We start from the raw sequence: 22,376 nt of genomic DNA, 5'->3' as shown, positions 1-22,376 counted from the left end.
TTTGCACCTTGTACAAAAATCACTGCGTAATTAAAAATAGTTACTTTGGTCAAATGACGCCTTTTCTTCTGAACCTTTGCATCCAAATGGGTGAGAAAACTGGCCAACTAAATATTTTTAACTTGCTCAAAACGGATTTTTATACAAGTGCAAATGCGCTGTGCTCTACTGTTTTATTATAGAGTTTCTACAGCTTAAGATAAGTTAAATTTAAGACTCTTAACTACATTTTAGCCTAGATGGTAAGGCGCCCGCTTTGAGACTGGGAGGTCGGTGGTTCGCGCCCCGGCCGAGTCATTCCTAAGACTTAAAAAGTGGTCGGCGGCGCCCTCTGTTGGCTGCGGCTGCATCGGCTCGCTACAACGGGTCAGGTGCAATCGACATTTCGTTCTGTGTACATTGTTACACAGAATGACAATACGAGGAAATTATTATTATTATTATTATTATTATTTTAAAATCAAATTTAATACACTTTACCAGAGCACAACACGGTAGTCTGGCGCCCTCTTGCAGTCTGGCTTGAAAATAGCATGCAGAGATACCGGTAAATAAAAGCAATTAAACTCAATGATATAATGTGTTTATACGCCCTGCCAAACAATATAAAACACTGCGACTTATACTCCAAAAAAATACAGTAAAAGCAAGGTTGAAATATAAACACAGGCCTAGAGCGCCCTCTTGCAGTCTGGTGTGAAAATAGCATGTGGAGATACTGGTAATAAAAGATTACACTCACTGATGTAATGTGTTAATACTCCCTGCCAAACAATATAAAACACTGCGACTTATACTCCAAAAAATACAGTAATTAATGTTTTTGGGGGGAACCCACGCCTTTTTTGAAGCAGATTTGCCAACAGAAAGAGAACAAATGGGAAACCGGTTTATAAAAGGTACACAGTAATGTATTTTAAATTAGTCTGTTATTTTATTTTTTATTCTAGGGGGCGCACCTTCATTAAAGCCAATTTACCAAATAGAAAACATAAAAATATAAATGAGTCGATGTTTTTATGAGTGAGAGAGAGAAACCAAACGGTTCGGCAAACGCAGCGTTTAAAAGGCATGACGAACTCTTCTCAGCGAGATGCAGAAGACGGCGGAGCAGGTGTACGGTCACGGTGCAGTACAAAAGATGCTATGATATAAATGACCCAATCGGCATCAAAGACCTCAAGTCAAGAGGTACTGGTCATCAGCTTGAATCTTCATTTTATTAGAGTGAATTTGTAAAAGTGTGAAGTATCGAGGGGTACCGGTAGACTTTTGGAATGGATTAACCAGCAAACAGTACAGCTCAAACTCAATTGTATACAAAGGAAATGCAAACAAAGCCAGTGTTTTAAACGCTTACCGAGAATCGAATTAAAAAAGCTGTTTTTTCTGTGTCCCAGGGTTACAGCACCCCGCACCCCGGCCTGGTACGCTCGGCCAGTTCGGTCGGCTCGGAGGGTCGCGGCGACAAGATCATAACCGATGACGGTGAAACGGTCAGTTCCCTCATTCCAGCTTATCTCAACTCCCTCAAGAAGCTCATGGTCGACTAATCCGGACCTCCAAGTATGCAACATGTACATTGTGCACAGTTTATTATGTCTCCATCACATTTATGCATATATTGATAGTAAACAGTGTGTTATAACACATCTCACAAAATAGGAGCCCTGATGGAGTGCAGTGTGGATACCTTATTTCAAAAACTAAAAAAAAAAAAACGTTTTCAGTATTGAAACTTTATTCTTTAAATCAAATTGCAGTCATTTCTGTCATTTGTCATTGCGATATTTGCTATAAAAAACAAACTGTATTTGATCATAACAAAGTTTTACCCAAATATTTTCTTGGGAAATAAAAAAAAAAACAAACTACGTTTTGTTGTTTTAAATGCCGTCACTGTTAATCTTGAGTTTACCATTAATTGTGCTATTTTATTTGATTATTTTTGTTGAATATTATTCCTTTTCATAATCTCTCTCTCTTATTAGCGGTAACGCTTATCCTCATTAGGGTTGCGGGGGGGGCTGGAGACCATCCCAGCCATCTCCGGGCAGTGGGCAGGGGACACCCTGAACTGGTTGCCAGCCAATCGCAGGGCACACAGGGACAGACAACTCATTCGCTCATTCACACCTAGGGACAATTTGGACCAGCCAATTCACCTGAAATGCATGTTTTTGGAACGTGGGAGGAAACCCACGCAAGCACGGGGAGAACATACAAACTCCGCACAGGAAGTCTGGAGCTGGATTTGAACCCATGACATGAACTGTGCCGCACAAGCGCTAACCACTGCTCCACCGTGCTGCCCCTTTTCACAATCTGATTACTGAAAAAAATTCCATTAAATCTCTACTTGTGTAATGTTACATATGATCGGTTGGATCCCTCTACCAGTAGTGACGTAGGGGCGCCATTCCCTGTGGTGTGTCTTGGGCAAGTACATCCTGGTGGCTCCCATGCCACCCAATAAAGCAGTGTATTTATTCTGCACAATACAATAGCAATTGGTAACCGACATAGAAGAGTGTATTCATTCATTTACTGTTATCCCTCCCTATTTCACGGTTTGTGGCCTCAGTGCGTCGCAAGTTGAAAATGTTCTGCGATCTGTTATCCCCAATAGCATATCGCTGTGAGGAGAGGACGGCAGAGCGCATTTTTTTCGGTTCTGGTGGCTTTTTTGGTGCCAGTTTTGAGACTAAAATGAGCTCCACCCATGCGGCTGCAATTCATTATCGCAAATCCCATATTTTTGCAAGCGGAAATGGAAAAGAACACCTTTGTCAAAGCGTAGCTTATGGCCTGCATAAAATGAAATATACGGTTGTAGCCACGATCCATTATCCCTGGCCAAGTATTCCGGAAATCAGGACGTGTAAGATCGTTTATTTTTTTCCGCTCAGGCCAGTGAAGCGTGCTATTGTATCCTGCCTAGTATAAATTCTACTCTTTTGGCCGCAATCCTTTATCCTCAGTTGATTATTGCAGAGAGCAGGGCCCAGGCGGGAAATTTGTGTTAAGTCATGTTTATTTATTTGTATAGCCCTTAATCGAAGTGGCTGTTTTTTTAATCCCTTGTTCTTGCCGTCTAAAATGAACAGAACTGTCTTGCTGTGATCCATTATCCCCAATAGGATCTCGCTGTGGGAAAAGGCCGAAAGAATGCATTTTGTCTGTTCGGGTGGCCTTTTTATGCCAGTTTTGCTTCTAAAATTTACTCCACTACCGCGGCTGTAAAGAACACTTTTGCCAAAACGTTCCTTATGGCCTGCATAAAATGAAATCCACGGTTAACTATTGCCGAGATCAGGACGGTAAGCCATGCCTGAAATAAACTATACTGTTTTGGCTGTAATCCATTATCCTCAGTAGACTATTGCAGAGAGCAGGGCCCAGGTGGAAAATCTGTCCAGTGTAGCCGATTTTTTTTTTCTCCCTAGTTTTTTCCGTCTAAAATGAACAGAACTGTATGGCTGCAATCCATTATCCCCGGTCCAATAGAGAGCATGTTAAAAGGTAGCTACTTTTTGGTCCCCAAGATGAACAAGGGATAACAGTATTTATTTACACAGATATTTTTATAAATTAAAATAATATTCTGTTTTAGAATGTAAGTAACTGAAACAATTTCATTTTGGGTGAAAATCGACTAAACCAATGAATTAATCAAAGATTAAAATGATAGTTTGTTACAGCTAACTCTGCTATTTTCTACAATATGCACCATGCTCACTGGCGCCTTCTAGTGCAACAAGCATGTTTAAAACGGACACTAAAGCGAGCGTAAGACATTCAACATCCTCTTTTCTTTGCCCTTGAGACAAAGTTCAACATTAAGGTACAAAAAGCCTTGCATACGTCTTCGGCGGAATCCGACGGTCAAAGTTCTCATTTCGACCAATCGGGCATCGGATGAGATGCAGATAGGAACAGTAGCCTTCGTCTGACCTTGAAATCGGGCGACCTTCACCCAACAAATGTCACTCCTCCCCGCCTTTCGCAGAGGCTGAATGACAAGTCCATTGTTCAACAGGAGCGTTCCCCCTCTTCTGAGGGAGCTTTAGATCTCGATGTCCACCGGCCTGACGCTTCCGGTCCTGTTCTCCTGCACCCACAGCTCTCGGTCTTTGGCCGGGTCCACACTCTGTAAAAGCTGGTCCACTGGTTCCATCGTCTGGAGAAAGACACAGTCGACGTGAAACCATGTGAGAGAAAAAACTAAGGAGGCTTTTCCATAAAAAGTGATGAAGAAATGATAAAAGTTAGCATATGCAATATAAAGATGATTGGACTAAGCATGTCTCATTGCATTCCCCTGAAGCATGAGCACCATGACGGTCGGCCAAAGCCCCTGAGCGTCAGGCAATTGAGTTGAAACAGATATCAATAACCACGACTTTTTCCGATGATGGTTTCTAGCTGTGCGAAACAACAGGTTTCTAAGCCCAATTTGGATTTTTATCATATCCATTTTGATGAAGACGGCGATGGATATCAGAAATCGATCTGAGGAACCGGAAGCTCTCAAAAAACTTCAGGATTTGCAGCGAGCATTTTTTACAAGGTACGTTTTATGTATTTCCAAACAATTTTATGTTAGGTAGGTACAGGCAATGTCAAAGACACTCAATATAGCTATCAAGAAGTTAGCTAGTGCTACTGTAGCTAAATGTGTAATGACTAGATCACTAGGGATCTAATGGTAAAATATGTCTTTTTCCTTTGTCATCTGCAATCCTAATGGCATAGTGGTTAGGATTTAGCCCTCTCACTGCCGTGATCCCGGATCAATTACCATTGCCTAATCTCGCCCCTTTTAGAGTCCTTGTGATGGAGTGCTATGCAAATAAACATGACTAAATAACCATAAATGTTGAACAATTTGAGCAGCTTTTGTTTACAGTCGATTTGATAGCACCCTGGCTAATACATATTAGCATACACAGCTAACATTATCGTATTACCTTGCTCTGTTAGCGTAGAAACGCGGATCAGTCACCCACAAAGCTACGTAGCACAGGTATATGGGGATACTCCATTTACAATATAAAGTGGAACATCGGTTTTTGAACGCCTCTCAGTTCGAACAAATCAGAGTCCGACCAAAAATTCGGAGTTCGAACGCCGGTAATGCGTGAGTGCGTACGCTAGGGTGCGATGCTGAGCGGCGTACGGGTGTAAATGGCCCTTTTCGTGACCAACTGTTATCGCGTGCGGATATGCTTCGTTTTGCTTTCGCTTTTAATATAGGTGTACGAAGTGTTTTAGCCCCTAATTATGCCTCCGAAGAAAGTCAGTGCAAGCAGCAAAGTTGCTACAGGTGAAAAAAGAAAAGTAGTGCGTACAACTTTCCTTCCTCCTCCATCCCTCTCTCCACCGTCCACCTGCGCCTTCTGCTGACCACCACAAAGGTAAGAAATCCTATTCATAATTATTTTCTTTATCCTTTTTTTTTTCATTTTTACACGTTCATGTTAGCGTAATCTTTCATATGGAAGATATAGCTTCATGTTCAAGTTAAACATTCATGGTAAACATTCAGGGTGTTGGAACGGATTAAAACGATTTACATTATTTTTAATGGGAAAAATTATTTCGGTGATAGAACAAATCTGTTTTCGAACGGGGTTCTGGAACGGATTATGGTCGAGAACCGAGGTTCCACTGTAGTAGTACATATCGTGTGGACAATTTATAAGATCTGTGAAGGTCAGGTAGCTAACACCGCTAATGCTATCATCAATTTCTCTAAATAACACTCTTCGTGCTTTCTGACAGGGTGACCTATCGAACCCGACAGCTGCACAATATCTGGTAAAATCTGTAAATGTCAAGAGAAGAAGGTATGGGTTGGTAGCTAGCCCTGCTAATGCTATCCTCAGTTTCTCTAAATGTAGCTCTTTGTGCTTTCTGACAAGGTGACCCATCTTACCCAACAGCTGCATAATATTCGTTTGACTAATCATTGACAATGGTATTAAATCGTATAGATTTTTTTGGAGAGAGAACTGTTTTTACTATCGTCAGTCATCTTTTGTCACGTGTGTAATATTTGACCACTAGATGGCACTGTATTTTGCGCATAAAAACCAGTGCCAAGAGCACGCAGTAAGATGCCAGACAAACATGGTGCCGACTTCCAGGTAGGGATTCCACTATGTAAAAGACAAAAAAATTTCTTTCTGAAAATGAACATTGGTAGTAATGGCCCAGAGCAATTTTTTTACTTACGCTTTGATTAAACATGTCGGTCTCGTGTCGTAAGGTGGTGTACTGACACAAATGCTGCCGGATCATCTCCACGCGCTCCAATTCCAGTCGCTCCAACTCCTGGTAAGAGAAAAAAAAACGAAATTATGAATTATTCAGACTTTCCGAGGGAGATCTTCTCGACTGACCAGGCTAGTGGTGACCATCTCCTCAAACCATTTGGACTGCGACTGGTTGTAGAGATCCACACAGCGCATGAGCTCATCTCCTAATAAAACACACAAATACCCAAAAATATCAAAATTACAGTCTTTTGTTAAGTATCTGTACTTTGAGTACGTATATTAATTGTTCCGACAGCTATTTTTGAGTATTGAAAAAGCCTTGGCCATCTTGATGAAAATCAAGCTGTACTGACTTACTCCGGCCACTAGTTGGCAGTGTAACACAGCTTTCTCAGATAACCAACAGTAAAATAACTTTATAGTTGTCATAATTACATATTCTTTTTAAGTATCTGTACTTTGAGTATCATCTACAGCTATTTTTGAGGATGGGAAAAGCCTTGGCCATCGATGAAAATCAAGCTGTACTGACTAACTCCAGCCACTAGTCGGCAGTGTAACACAGCTTTCTCAGATAACCAAAAGTAAAACTGGAGAAGTAAAATAACTTTATAGTTGTCATAATTAGTATCTGTACTCTGAGTACATTTTTTGATTGAGTGTCATCGACAGCTATTTTTGAGGATTGGAAAAGCCTTGGCCATTGATGAAAATCAAGCTGTACTGACTTACTCCGGCCACTAGTTGGCAGTGTAACACAGCTTTCTCAGATAACCAACTTGAACCAAAAGTAAAACTAAAGAAGTAAATTAACTTTATAGTTGTCATAATTCTGTACTCTGAGTACATTTATTAATTGAGTGTCAGACAGCTATTTTTGAGGACAGGAAAAGCCTTGGCCATCCCTATGAAAATCAAGCTGTACTGACCAACTCCGGCCACTAGTTGGCAGTGTAACACAGCTTTCTCAGATAACCAATTTGAACCAAAAGTAAAACTAGGGAAGTAACTTTGAGTACATATATTAATTGTTTGAGTATCATCGACAGCCTTTTTTTGAGGATTGGAAAAGCCTTACCCATCTCGAAAACCAAGCTGTACCGACTGACTCCGGCCACTAGTCGGCAGTGTAACACAGCTTTCTCAGATAACCAACAGTAAAATAACTTTATAGTTGTCATAATTACATATTCTTTTTAAGTATCTGTACTTTGAGTATCATCTACAGCTATTTGAGGATGGGAAAAGCCTTGGCCAACGATGAAAATCAAGCTGTACCGACATACTCCGGCCACTAGTCAGCAGTGTAACACAGCTTTCTCAGATAACCAATTTGAACCGAAAGTAAAACTAGAGAAATAAAGTAACTATATGGTTGTCATAATTAGTATCTGTACTCTGAGTACATTTATTGAGTGTCATCAACAGCTATTTTTGAGGACTGGAAAAACCTTGGCCATCTATATGAAAATCAAGCTGTACTGACCAACTCCGGCCACTAGTCGGCAGTGTAACACAGCTTTCTCAGATAACAACAGTAAAATAACTTTATAGTTGTCATAATTACATTTTTTAAGTATCTGTACTTTGAGTACATTTATTAATTGAGTGTTATCGACAGCTATTTTTGAGGATTGGAAAAGCCTTGGCCATCTCTATGAAAATTAAGACATACCAACTAACTCCGGCCACTAGTTGGCAGTGTAACACAGCTTCCTCAGATAACCAACTTGAACCAAAAGTAAAATAACTGTCATAATTACATATTTTTTAAGTATCTGTACTTTGAGTACATATATTAATTGAGTGTTATCGACAGCTATTTTTGAGGATTGGAAAAGCCTTGGCCATCTCTATGAAAATTAAGACATACCAACTAACTCCGGCCACTAGTTGGCAGTGTAACACAGCTTCCTCAGATAACCAACTTGAACCAAAAGTAAAATAACTTTGTCATAATTACATATTTTTTAAGTATCTGTACTTTGAGTACATATATTAATTGTTTGAGTATCATCAACAGCTATTTTTGAGGACAGGAAAAGCCTTGGCTGTACCGACTAACTCCGGCCACTAGTCGGCAGTGTAACACAGCTTTCTCAGATAACCAACTTGAACCAAAAGTCAAATTCACCAAAACCAGGGAGCAAGGGTCCTCAATGTGGGGCCTGCAAGCACCTGAGTAGCTCTTGGACCAGTTCAAAAAATTGGGTCATTGTGATTTTCTAGAGGAACATTGATTCCTAATCAATATGATGGTTGACTGTGCCTTTTTTTAAACATACTTTGAATAATAACCTTGTAATAACATTTTATGAATATATATCAAACTGGTAACCCTTCTCGCTTATCAGTGACAAAATATGTTATACCTGATCTGGAGTAACTACTTTTTTACTTTTGATTTTAGATTATCTATTTTAAAAATATATACAACTTTAATTCAATGAATCTAGAAATAAGTTATCATTTTCATACCATGGGTTTTGTGTTCTTTTATTTTCTCTTTTTTAAGTATTTTAATTTTCTGTCATGAAAAATAACATCACTTTAAAATTAGTTTCAAACTGTTCTTAGAATTACATACAAATAATTTCAGAAAAGGAGTAACAATGACATGAGCAAAAAAAAATAATCTGAAATTAAATATGCAATTGTATTTTTAATTCTACTATATACTAAAAAGTATATAATGTACCTGTCAAATGGAGTTCATTTTTGCAGTTTCACCTGAATCGCTCTACTTTTGTCGGAAACTCGTGCCAAATGAGCACAGGATAGCAGCAAGATGCCAGAAAAACATGAAAACAAATTCCTCAATATATGAATATTCATTCAATTAAATTATTTTCCCCCGAATGAAAGTTTTGGTAGACTGGGAGGTCGCTGGTTCGCGCCTCGGCCGAGTCATACCTAGGACTTATAACATTGGTAAAATGGCGGCGCCCTCTGTTGGCTGCGGCTGCATCGGCTCGCTACAACGGGTCAGGTGTATCGACATTTCGTTCTGTGTACATTGTTACAAAGAATGACAATACAAAGGAAATTATTATTATTATTATTATTAGGAGGCACTCAAAAAAAAACACACTGTACCTTTAAGTTTTTACTTTAGTCACCACTGCTCATCTGGGCACTAGATGGTGCTATTGGGAAAAACTACATCTCTAAAGCAAGGGCACCCTCTAAGAGGCGTTTATCAAAGTTACTTATTTTTCCCGCTTATTCTTTTATACATGTTGGCATGGAGAGGAATGGGCACCACCAGGCTGTACTTGCCCAAGACACACCACAAGAAATGGGGCACCTACGACAATGATTTAAGAGCTACAACCAACCGACCTATTCTTCATTTTACCGAAAAATAAAGTCAGTCATTTCTTCACTATACGAATTTGAATATGAATATTCACGATTTTTTTGTGTATCAATATTATTTTTAACAATTATCCTTTTGCACATTTTTTACCTTTTTTAATTTGTTTACTTGCACCCAAAGAAGAAGCCCTCCAATTTTGTTATACTTGTATAATAATAAACGCCCTTCCCTTATTCATTACTTTTCATCTGGTCACTAGATGGTGCTGTTGAATAAAAACACTGCATCTCAACTAGAGCACCCTCTGCAGGTGGGAAAAAAATTGCAATAGCTCAATGAACTGCGTTTATTAACACGGGAAGTCTTAAAAAGGGATGGATTAATGTGGCTCTAAAAAAAGCCGGGGAAAAAAAATTAGGAGAACTTTGTTTTGCTCTAAGCTCCTCCTCCTCCATTCTGAAGTCGTTGAGTAATCGCCTCAAAGAGAAGAGTGTTTTTGTGTGCACTCAACAATTTGTTTGGCTTTCGCGCTTGTTTGCGACAGCGGGCGGTCGCTGCCCGGCTGAGCTATTACAACACACTCTCTTTTGTCTGTCAGGAAACACATTTTGCACCTTAAAGGGACAGTGTGTAATATTTAGTGCCCCCTTGTGGTAATTTTGTGTAAATTATAACTATAACCTTCTCCTCCTTGTTTTATAACCTTATCTCCTCTGTTCCTTTATCTTCTTGTTTTTTTTTTACCTCACTGTGAATGTGTGAAACTGGAGTGTCATGCCCAAGTTCGTTGTAACAATGACAATAAAGGTATATTCTATTCTACTAAAAAAAAAAACATTGATTTGAATAATGGGCAAAAATGCATGCACTATCATACCAATGTTGAGAAATTTGTATTTTTTTTACAAAGTGGAATCCATACCTAGCATCCGCCGCCATGTTTGTCATGCATCTTGCTGCTGCGCTGTACTTTTGCCACCTGTTTTTGTTCGCATTAGACCATAAGTGTCAAACCCATCCGGCCTGGCATATAATTATATCCCGCCCGTAGAAACATTTTATATTCGTCTACTATAATGCCCCAGTAGATAGCTCTCAAACTACAGGTCCCATAATGCAGCGCTTCGGAAAAATTCCAGACCGAGAGGTGCATTAATAGTAGGGCTGCATGATTAACAGATCGAATCGACATTGCGATGTGAGGTAGTGCAATCGTGTCATCGTATGTCAACCCTGTTTTTTCTCAAGGATTTATATACAGCAACCCTAACAAATCTCCCCAGAGGAGGGCGCTGTTTACATAAAATTTAACCCCTGTAAAATTCACATCAAGTCTCAATCCTAGATGTATCCAAAGTAAATTGATTGCTGTTTTTGAACCGTTAGATGTCTTTTCAAAGGAACCGAAATAATCACAGCAAGTGATACTAACATGAAGTAGTTTCTAAAAATGACGCCATGGGTTGTTGGGCATGAGGCATAAGCAAGCTTAGCGGCTGTTTATGGCCCCGCAACCACTAGGGGGCCCCCAAGAGTGGTTACCTTTTGGTGCTGACATAGTCCCCATTGACGCTAGGTGTGTCCACTCAAAAATACTTCTCCAAAAATACTACAAAATACCTGCAAAATTAAATATCAAATATACTGCTTAAAAACAGGGACCTCACATAGTATTTTGCCTTCATTCAGAAAATAAAAAAATAGTAGAGAATTACTACATAATTACTACTACAGTAATACTATATTACAAAAATACTACAATAAGGTAGATACGAAAAAAAAATTCGGGATATCGAAAAATATCTGGACAGTACTGTAGTGCTTCTCTTCGCCACTACCGGCGTGTGGCGCAGTGAGAACTCAAACCAGCGTCCACCCGAAGAAGAAATCCTTCTTATACTTCCTAGTTCGTGTGTAAACACATTGCACTGTATCTCTAGCGCGCTATGAATTTTATATATATCCACTATTGTCCGCCGCGTCCACAAACACGAACTTTGACACTTTTATTTATCTCGTACATCCATTCAATATGGTTGGTGTAAAGAAAAGGCGAGCAGTTTCTTTTAAAATGAAAGTGGAATAAGGAAGCTTGATGCGGTTGAGAAAATGGTTGGATTGATTTTTTCATCACGGAAGAGGAAGTCGCCTAACTTTTGAAGCTCATCTTTCAAAAGTAAGTTAAACTTAACTTTATTTTTGTGGATTGCCGAGGTATCAGGTTTAAGACTGTATTGGTAGATCAAAATTAAAGAAAATCCTAGCCCCTCTGCCAGATTTTCAAACCCAACGTGGCCCCCGACTCAAAATGACAGCCACCCATTTGTTATGGGCTTGGCTCCTCTGGGACTCTAACCTGCTTGAGTGGATTTCCGGCGAGCTTTCTTGATATCTTCCTCAGTCTTGGTATTGATTTTGATCTCCAGTTGCTGCGTTTTCAACTCCAGCTCTCTCTGTCTGTCAGCCAGAGTTTTACGGGCCTGACCAAAAAGATTAAAGGAATGAATTACAGGCAAATTCCAAACACAAAGATTTAACCTCTAGGACAGTACTGTTGAGTGTGTCGGTGAGATCTTGTCTAGTGTGCAATAGATAGTACAGTGTAACCTCGTTTTTTTATTTTTACACGTTTGCGTTAGCGTAATCTTTGGTACGGAAGATTACGATAAGGCGAACGTACGATTAGCCTGGGTTAGTTTTGTTTACGTTAAACGTTCAAAGTAAACGTTCAGGGTGTTGGAACGGATTAAAACGATTGACATTATTTTTAATGGGAAAAATGATTTCGGTGATTGAACAAATCGGTTATGGTCGAGAATCGAGGTTCCACTGTATATAAAAATAGAAAAATAGCATTCTAATTATATCAGGGTATTCTACAGTTTGAGGAAAGTTAAATTCAAGACTTTTTAAAAGCCCTTTGACATCAAATTTAAGACCAAGTCAACAAAAAAAAAAAAATCAAACAATTGAAATGAACAAAACTAAACCCCTTAAATCGGAGGCAATTTCCAAAAAAATGTTTTTTTCAAAACCACGGTTGAAAACTTTCCATCCGAAAAACAAAGCTCTCTCCGAGACATGAAAAACAAATACAAAATATGTTTACAGTACATCATGGATCCTCAGTCAAAACTGGCAGGTAACTACTATTTCCATAGAACTCTTCTGATACATTTATGAAGCATTCTTACCAAATCTTTTTATTTCAAATATACCATATTTTACGCACTATAAGGCGCACCTAAAAGCCTTTATTTTTTTCAAAAACTGACCATGCGCCTTATAATACAGTGCGCCTTATATATGGATCAATATTAAGTCGCAAGGTCTCGCAACAAAGGCAAGCAGCCGCCGACTCGATTTTTCCTCGTAGGCGATGTGGTCCGCGGTGTATGCTGGGATACATATGCCGGCGTTTCATTGGCTAACCAATGTGTCAATCATCATTTGAATCGATCACTATTGGCTAAAGTTATTCGGAGGTAAGGGGGCGGATCCTTTTTATCATTTACAGGCTGGCATTGGTTTAAACGGCAACACAAAGCCTGCAATTGGCCGAAAAAGATGTGTCAATCATCAGTTGAATCGATCACTATTGGCTAAAGTTATTCGGAGGTAAGGGGGGCGGATCCTTTTTATCATTTACAGGCTCGCATAGGCTAAAGGGGCAAAACAAAGCCTGCAATTGGCCGAAAAAGAAATAGCAAGTTTGGTTGTCTACGGCATAGAGGAAACATGTTGTACCATTCTGTATTTGGAAATATTTTACTCTCCTGGATTTACTACACTCACGGATATAAGAGGACCATGGTTGCACATTATTATTGAACGCAACGACTTCGGTGAGCTACTCCGGCTATATATTTTCCCAGTATCTTTTTTTCAGAGTGATCTAGATGTTTCTGTGATGGGTCTTTTTTTTAAATTAAACTCAATTCCAAGTGTTTATTGTCATATGCACAGTAAAGTTGCGAGCGAAAAAGAAAATAGAAACTAAGGAATGGTTGGCATTTCTTGAATCCCAAGACTTGAACCTTTCGAATGATATTTGGAACGATGCATTTGAGTGACATCGTACAGACACTGTTTCCGTACATGTCTGAGACGCTTCTTTGCAAGCTTTCGGAATGTTAAGAGGGTAATAAGTTGGACTGAACTATCTCACCGTTTTGTCGACATTCCCATTGTAGCGCCTTATAATCCAATGCGCCTTATGTATGGAAGATATAGGACCAAAAACTATTTTTTGGGGGTGCGCCCTATAGTGCGGAAAATACGGTACATATTATTTTGGTTTCACATTTTTAAAACTTTCCAAAGTTGGATTCAAGATATTTTAAATAAGGCCTGATTTTTCGAATAATGATGTTAATGCCTTTGAAAACATTTCAAGGATCCTGTTATATACAGTACTCGTGAAGTAGTCCGGGCAAATATATATAATAATTTCTTTAGTTCAATGAAGCTGGTTAAGATTGCGCTGCAAAATAATAATACATCAAATAACGTAAAAACTTTCTACGTGATTTTACTAATTACAATGAATAATTTCTTGTTATATATTTATATCGTAAAAATTTTTTTTCCATTGGCTGATCATTTGAAGTATTTGTCTTGTTAAACAGGAGACAAATACCGTTAAAACAAAATGATTAACCAAAAACATTAATAAAAATTAAAGTATATGCTAATTTAATATTGAAAAGAACCGCACCATCAACATGAAACTAAAGAAAAGAATGATTTGGCTCAAAAAAGGTTGAAAAACGCTGCTCTAGGGCCTATTTTGTCAAATTATTGGCTTTTTAACAAAATAATTATTAACAAACTACAGGGGTGATTGTAGTTTGTAAGAATCATATGGATCATAACTGCTGTAGGGATTATTCAAGCTTAATTTTGAAAATTGTGAGGATTGAAACCTGCTTATAGGTGTTGCTTGTGCTTCGCCATAAACCTTTTTTTTCTCTGAAGGATGCTGGAATATCTGACACTGATAAAAAAATAATTGAATTACGTTATTTAAATTGTTTGAGTTCTGATATAAATTACTAATCCCGGGACGAACCAGCCAGGCAGAAGAAAAGACGGCTATCGTTCAGCCAATTCTTTTAATATGGACCAGTGACGTTCGACCAGACCATCCGTCTATGGCTGTGGTCATAGATATCTGATACTCGCAGTATCGGGTGACGGTGTTTGAAATTGCTAAACTTGTTAAGCCAAAGAAGTGAAAGATTTGCATAATGTTCTGTTCTCCCATCAAAATAATTACGTACTGTGAGAACATTATTTTATCAATACATTGCCTTGGATGTTTTAATTACATTCAAAACGATTTCATCATGGTACATAGTGAATTATCACGACCAGGAACTGTCCAAAAGGGGACGCGGTCGGTCCATCCATTCCAAAGTTCTGACTTACTCGAAACAAAGAATATGGAAGTCATTTTTGAGCTGGGCTTATTTGCTCTATACTAAGCAGTACCCGGTAATTTTATTTCAAATGGAAGAGATTTTCACGATGCAACTGTAAAAACATAATTTTGGACCCACTGACTTTCAGTGTAATCCATTGAATGCTACGGTTTAATCTGCATCCTTAATGGTAGAGAAGTATAAAAATGTTTACCTTAAAGTGGAATAAGAAAGCTTGATGCGGTTGAGAAAACGGTTGTAACGCTTTTTTTTCAGCCACTTTTTACCACGGAGGAGGAACATCCTTAGTTTTCTTTTATCCTCACTGTTAAATTCTACCCAATAGTATAAAAACGTTTACCTTCTCTACCGATGCGTAGCGAGCGACGAGCTGCTTTCGTAGGTCGGCGATGTGATGGTCGAACCTTTTCATGTCTTTCTTGAAATTCTCCCTGAAGCTCAGCAAAGGTTTCTCCACTTCGCTCTGCAGCTGAGGCAGGAAAACATAAGTGCCACCGTCAATTGCAGCGACCCGGATTTGCTGTTTACTGTCTGCTTGAATCAGCTGGGAATCAAAGGTGTGCGGGAATAGCCGGAGTATTATGAAGGTGCGCATAAATAGCCTGAGTATTATGAAGACCACAACTACTGTTTGTTATTGTTCGGTAGTACCGCATGAAGAAAGTACTGATGCGTTACTGGCTGAACTACCTCCCACAATGCCTTTCCTTTTATTCAGTTCAAGATCTTGTGTGCTATCAGAGTTAGAGTCAAGTTTATTTGTGACGCCCTTAATCACAAGGAGTCCCAAAAGGCTGCACAGACCACTATTACACCATCCCCTGATCTAAAACCTACATGAGGGCAAGGGAAAACTCAAAAACCTCAACATGAGGAAACCTTGCGAAGAGTCCGCACATGAGGTACTGTATACCGATTTTTGTACTGAATGTATTAGCTATTGGTCCTAAGACTTGTAGCAATGTTAAATGGAGAAGTAAACATGGCAACCATAGAAAAACGTAGCTTGCTAATATCAAGAAGACACACACAATGTTACGTTGGAAAGGAATCAATCCATAACCAATGCCGATTATTAAAGGAGACGATTTAAGCCATGAAATATCTGCAAGGAGAAGGTATGAAATAACATTGTATTTTTGATCCGCCATCCTTTTCTACCCTTTGCATCCACCCTATAATTCCACTGGACCAGTCATGTCACACCAAAGGTAGATCTAATTTTATACATCTTTTACAAGTATATCTGTTTATAATATTTAATATACAATTTACATATAGTAGTGCTTATCAAATAGTATTTTTTACTCATGTTTATTATCTATAATCAATTTGAATGTTTTACTTAGGGTACCAGAGGTTTGGATCACATTAGCTTATTAACCTTGCGATCTGTAAACTTAGAATAATTAATGCCGGATCCTGTGTGTTTATATATGTATGTACACATATTTTGAGAATTACTTTTGAGGAGAACTTGAGGTGAACCTCGGCTTCGTCAGCCAGGCTCTTCTTCAACTGGGCCCAGGCCTCCCCCAGGGTCCTGCAAGACAAAGACCACACACACATAATTTTCCTTTTTGGGTGCTCCAAAACAAAAAATTAGGGTTTTTTTTTCTTACCCATGCTTCACTTTTTGATGGAATAATGATCATTTTAAAGGAAACGGAGCTACTGCACGCAAACTTTACCTTGCGAGCGTGTTGCTAGCGTGTTTTTGACAAAAGGGAGAGCGTGGGACGACGTCTATATGACAAAGTCTCTTATCCATACTGGGGAAGACAACTTTAATGACGTCAATTATAAGGAGGTAGATGACTGTTTACCGTGGTTTCTGCAAGAACGGATTGTTTTTTTAACATATTGGTTCACTGTGTTGCGAGCGTGTTGTTAGTAGCGTTTTGCTATCCTTCACAGGCACGATTTGGGATGAAAGTTATATTATTATTATTAAAGCTTTGAAAACTCTCTCGGTGTACCGTCTTTCTTTGTAAATATGTGTAACCATGTATAATATGTATTTGCAACTGTATATTTTTATAATGTATTTATTTTAGAAACTTATTCTGACATGTTTTGCACGGACGAATGAGAAAGAAGGGGTGGAGTAAACGCGGGATGACGGGAAGTGGAGTAAAGGTGAGACGTGTTTGTGGATGCGGCGGACAATAGTGGATATATATATTTTCCCACCCTTACCTTTAGAAATATACACTTTTTTCCTTGGATTACTTTCAACGGGACCCGGACTCTGCAGGTCTGCATCAAACCTTAAGTGCCGGTAGCATTTTCCGTTCATTTTGCCGGCTGTGATTTTTGGACTGTGGACTTTAATGAAGGACATTCAGTTTCAATCGCGGGACTTAAAGTCGGGTTTGGGTTAATTTTGTATTTGTGTTACATTTTTCAATGTGGGCGCATGCGGCTTATATACAGGTGCGGCTTGTGTAAGTACAAAATCGGTTTTCCTCTTAAAATGTGGTGGGTGCGGCTTATAATCAGGTGCGCTCTATAGTCCGGAATTTACGGTAGACACAGGTAGCCTGGGGTTGTTTATTTTGCTCAATTTTCGGGCAGAGTCTACTGAACCTATTTCTCCATTCCATAATCGGAAGCAAGGAAATGCGAGCGCATTCTTGGAGATGACATTTCAATTCTAATTCGAGTGTTGCCGGGCGGTACTAGGCTGGTAGCACTCGAACGGGCAACAAAACGGCGACTGTTGCTGCGCAAAACAGAGCCATCCTCAGTCGGAAACAGAATGGACCTATTGTGTCACGTCTTTCTCCGCGTGGAACAATGCCATCCCTCTTTGACCTCGCTGTACATTTGCAGGGTCTTAAATATATGGAAGAAGTTTAGGAGGGGAAGTTTAAGCCACTCGGAAGCTATGTTCCCTGTAATTTTCCTTACGGGTCTGAGCGTTCACACAAAGTCGGCGAGCAACGCTTGAAACAACAGTGAGCCACCATAATCCCAAGTGTGGCAAGATAATTCATTATCAAACATGTCCAAAACTTGATATCAGGTTACATTTTGCAACGCAAAATTTTTTTCCACCTTTGAATGAATTGACTCATGTACGATTGCAAATTTGTTTTTACAACAATTCTTTCACAAGATTTCCATTTCTTTTTATTTCCTGGTATCTTTTGTCGCATAATACTAACATTTTTGGGGGATTATTTAGTCGGTTGCACGATAAACAACTGTATTTAATCACATTTTTGAGTGGAAGTGCAATGTTGGCAACAAGATTGACTTGGTATAATTGGAAATTATTTGAATGCAACACAAACTTTTTCTTCTTTTTTCCGTGTTTTTTTTTCTACTTTTTTTTTTAATTCCTTTAAAAAAATATCATTGTTTATTTTTTCCGAGCTGTTACTTTTTTCTTTTTGTTCTGTATTTACTTTTTTCCTACATTTCTTTCTTTTTCTTTTTTCTGGCTCATTTTCTCAATTTTTCCTTCTTTTTTTCTCTGCCTTTTGTTTTTTTTCTCAGCTTTTCACTACTTTTTCATTTTGGTATTTTTTTTCTTTTTTGTTCTATTCCCCCCTTCCTTTAAGTCATTTTGTGCATAATTTTACTTAATATTTGGTCATGTTGGGATTAAAGAAGCAAAAACAACCCGAAGAGCCGTTTAGGACCCGAAAGAGCAGAGCCGGTTCCTTTTAGTTAGCCGAGCCGAAGAAGCCGGTTCTCGACAAACTCTACTAACTTTACTAATTTGGGATTAAAGAAGCAAAAACAACCCGAAGAGACGTTTAGGACCCGAAAGAGCCGGTTCCTTTTAGTGAGCCGAGCCGAAGGAGCCGGTTCTCAACAAACTCTACTAACTTTACTTAACTTCGTTCTACTTCTACTCGACTTCAAAATACCGCATTTAGGACACAACGTCAGGGGAACCTATGTATTTTTACCTTCATGCACTGTATCTTTGACTTAAGTCGCTTCTTATTTCGTAATTTTGAGCCCTCATTTTTGTGCGCTGAGAATGTGCAAGCAGTGCGCAATTGCTTAGAGGGAACACTGCTCGGAAGTACTCGCCCCAGTTTTCTTGTTCAAATTTGCATGAAATACGCTAGGAGTTGGAACGCATGAGTACGGAGATGAAAAACTAGTGAATGTTTTCAATATCTTGTTTCATGAAAAGCTAATTGTTGCATAATAATGTCCTAAGGGTTTGGTCCCATATAGGACACCATTTTAACTACAGTATACAGTCAAAGTGTGGCTGTAAATCGCTCAATACTCCTATGTTCATTTTCGAGACACTTAATAATGAAAAGCCACAGAACAAGCATTTTACCCATAAGCTCTAGCAAGAAATGTACAGCAAATTGATTGGGTGAGCGGTCGGACTTTTCCTTATCCCAGCGCGGTCTGCACTGAAGGCGAATACTTTGGTATCATCAACTGCAGTATTTTGTGACATTTTTACAAAAGAACTTTGCTTGCACCTTGTTTTGAAACCATAATTTAGGACAAAAAAGAGCATCAACACTCTGAGGTATGTGCAGGAGGGAGACAAATTTTAATATTCTTATATTTTCTTTAGAGAGATGGGAGAGGGTTATACTCACCCTTCTTCCTGATTGGCCAGAGGAATTTGCGAAAGTTTGGAGAGATTCTTGGCGTATTCCTCCTCTATTTTGATCCTAAAAGGGGAAGTATAACCTTTCGTTATCACAACAGAGCTATTATTTCAAATTGTGCAACGCAAAAAGGGAAACCGGGCATCGGCGAACGAAAAAGAGGAACGTAAAAGGAGGTACCTCTCCCGTACGAAGTCGGCCATCTCTTTCTGCATCTGCTTCCCTTTCAGCTGTTTGTGCAATAAAACCTCGAAACCGCTGATGAAGCCGTTGGCCTGAGTGTCCTTCTTGTCGCTCTGGGAAGATCAACACGACGGCCACGCGACAAAAGCTTAAAACAAACACTTGGCGGTAAATACGCGAATGTCACAGCTCACCAGGAAGGGGATGAAATGGGATATGATCGGAAGGGAATTTTACTGTATTTTGCGCACTATAAGGCGGGTTATAGGGCGCACCCCCAAAAAATTGTTTTTAGTCCTATATTTTCCATACATAAGGCGCATCGGATTATAAGGCGCTACAATGGGAACGTCGACAAAATAGTCATATCATAATTCAGTCAAACTTATTACCCCTTAACATGTACGGACACAGTGTACGATGTCACCAATGACTCAAATGCATCGTTCCACATATCGTTCGGAAGTCTTGGGATTCAAAAAATGCCAACCATTTCTTAGTTTCTATTTTCTTTTTCGCTGGCAACTGTGTGGACAGCAAAGTAAGAATTTCATTGTGCAGGGGAAACGGGGTTCTTTACTGTCCATATGACAATAAACACTTTGAATTGAATTTAGTTTAAAAATAGACTCATCACAGAAACATCAAGATCGTTCTAAAACAAGATACCGGGAACATATAAAACCGCATAGCTCACCTAAGTTCTCTTGCAGCCATCACGTTCAATAATGATACGTAACCATGGTCTTCTTAGTGTAGTAAATCCAGGAGAGTAAAATATTTACAAATACAGAATAGTAAAAAAATGTTTTCTCTATGCCGTAGTGCAACCCGACGTGTGATTCACATTCATCTTTTTCGGCCAATTGCAGGCTTTGTTTCGCCCCTTTAGCCTAAGCGAGCCTGTAAATGATAAAAAGGATCCGCCCCCTTTACCTCCGAATAACTTTAGCCAATAGTGACTGATTCAAATGATGATTGACACATTGGTTAGGAAATGAAACGCCGGTATATAAATCCCAGCATACACCGCGGACTACTTCGGCTTCGAGGGAAAATCGAGTCGGCGGCTGCTTGCCTTAGTTGCCAGACTTTGCGACTTAATATTGATCCATATATAAGGCGCACTGTATTAAAAGGCGCGTGGTCAGCTTTTGAAAAATAATAAAGGTTTTTAGGTGCGCCTTATAGTGCGGAAAATACGGTACATGTCATATTTATTTGTGAAGCTCTTTATCACAAAAAGTCTCAAAGGTTTCCCATTATTGAATGCTGTCTGTTTGGTGTAATTTAAATGTATATATTGTTAACTACAACAAGAAGATGCTATCACTTTATCAACGAGTGCTACTGTTGGGATGTTGGCTGTTCCGTAAGTTAGAAAATGCACTGTTAACTTTTGACTTAAGTCGCTTCTTAACTAGTAATTTTGAGCCCTCATTTTTGTGCGCTGGCTAGATTTTCTTGTGCGCAGAGAATGTGCGAGCAGTGCGCAACACCTTTCCGATTCTAACCGATTTTGCAGTCTTTCTTGGACGGCGACTTGATAAAAATAGATTGTAGCAATTGAAAGACTTTTTAGCATTAGCACTGAGCTAGCAACATTTTTAAGTTTTACATTTCAACTGTACTGCACTCTCTGCTGTAATTAGCCTTTTGTTAACTTATTTTGAACTCTAATTGAAGTCCCATTAAACGTTTTGAAGGTCAATGCTAACGCGATGCTAATTTTGAACATCAACGTGTCCTGCTATTAGCTAAATAAATAGGAGGCAAATACTTCCTGCTTGGAATTTATTATAATAAAGAAAAGACATCGTTATCAAGTCCTGTTTATTTGTGACGCCCTTTATCACAAGGAGTCTCAAAGGGCTGCACTACAGACTAGTTTTACACCGTCCCCTGATCTAAAACCTACATGAGGGCAAGGAAAACCTCAATTACTTCACAACATGCATGTAACTACATTTTTTTGTCGATTCCCAGCTATTGAGAATATCCTGGCGTACTCACCCAGAAGTAGTCACAGTAACTCCATTCATTTGGCTTGAGCAGCTGTTGTTCCGACATGAAGGCAGGCAGTGGGAAAGTCACACAATTAATCTGAGGAGTGGGAGAAAACGACACAAAGGAGGGGCAATTAAGACCTATTTGACACAAAAACGTACAAATACGTACCGTAAATTCCGGACTAAAGCCGCTACTTTTTTCCCAAACGTTCAACCCTGCGGCTTATTCAGTGATGCGGCCAATTTATGTCATTTTTCTAACGACGCTCGAGTACAAAAGGTAAGATTTAAACCGGTGGAATATATGCGCCGAGGAAGACTGCAACTTCTTAGCTTGTGCACAAACTAAATTAGCGTAGATATATCCTCACCATGCAAATTGCAAAAAGAAAGGCACATGACGCAGCTTTCAAGCTAAATCGACCAGTCCGATAAAGAGGGAAATAGAGCTACTGCACGTGAACTTTACTTAGCGAGCGTGTTGCTAGCGTGTTTTTGAATAAGGGAGCGTGGGACGGAGTCTATGACAAAGTCTCTTTCAG

General features: G+C 39.2%; 2 protein-coding genes across 6 annotated transcripts in view; one reads left to right on the top strand and one right to left on the bottom strand.

Annotated features, from left to right (window-relative positions):
- LOC148347552 (myosin heavy chain, skeletal muscle) overlaps nt 1–1,974 on the top strand; it is a 53,772-nt gene extending 51,798 nt beyond the window's left edge. For all 5 annotated transcript variants that reach the window (XM_088322958.1, XM_088322960.1, XM_088322957.1 and 2 more), the window contains one exon: nt 1,401–1,974. In XM_088322958.1, coding sequence (XP_088179084.1) covers nt 1,401–1,553 — 153 coding nt within the window. In that variant the 3' untranslated portion in view covers nt 1,554–1,974. The remainder of the gene's footprint in view (nt 1–1,400) is intronic.
- gas7b (growth arrest-specific 7b) overlaps nt 1,199–22,376 on the bottom strand; it is a 66,447-nt gene continuing 45,269 nt past the window's right edge. The window contains exons 6-14 of the mRNA XM_088322963.1: nt 21,839–21,928; nt 19,823–19,938; nt 19,631–19,705; nt 16,509–16,587; nt 15,385–15,513; nt 11,957–12,080; nt 6,405–6,484; nt 6,238–6,336; nt 1,199–4,180 (exon numbers count right to left, since the gene is read on the bottom strand). Coding sequence (XP_088179089.1) covers nt 4,067–4,180; nt 6,238–6,336; nt 6,405–6,484; nt 11,957–12,080; nt 15,385–15,513; nt 16,509–16,587; nt 19,631–19,705; nt 19,823–19,938; nt 21,839–21,928 — 906 coding nt within the window. The 3' untranslated portion in view covers nt 1,199–4,066. The remainder of the gene's footprint in view (nt 4,181–6,237; nt 6,337–6,404; nt 6,485–11,956; nt 12,081–15,384; nt 15,514–16,508; nt 16,588–19,630; nt 19,706–19,822; nt 19,939–21,838; nt 21,929–22,376) is intronic.

Source organism: Urocampus carinirostris, chromosome 19 (genome assembly GCF_059441175.1).
Source record: "Urocampus carinirostris isolate Australia breed hairy pipefish chromosome 19, RoL_Ucar_1.0, whole genome shotgun sequence".
Taxonomy (NCBI): domain Eukaryota; kingdom Metazoa; phylum Chordata; class Actinopteri; order Syngnathiformes; family Syngnathidae; genus Urocampus; species Urocampus carinirostris.
The sequence above is the reverse complement of the archived record's forward strand: the minus strand, read 5'-3'. Positions and strand labels throughout refer to the sequence as shown.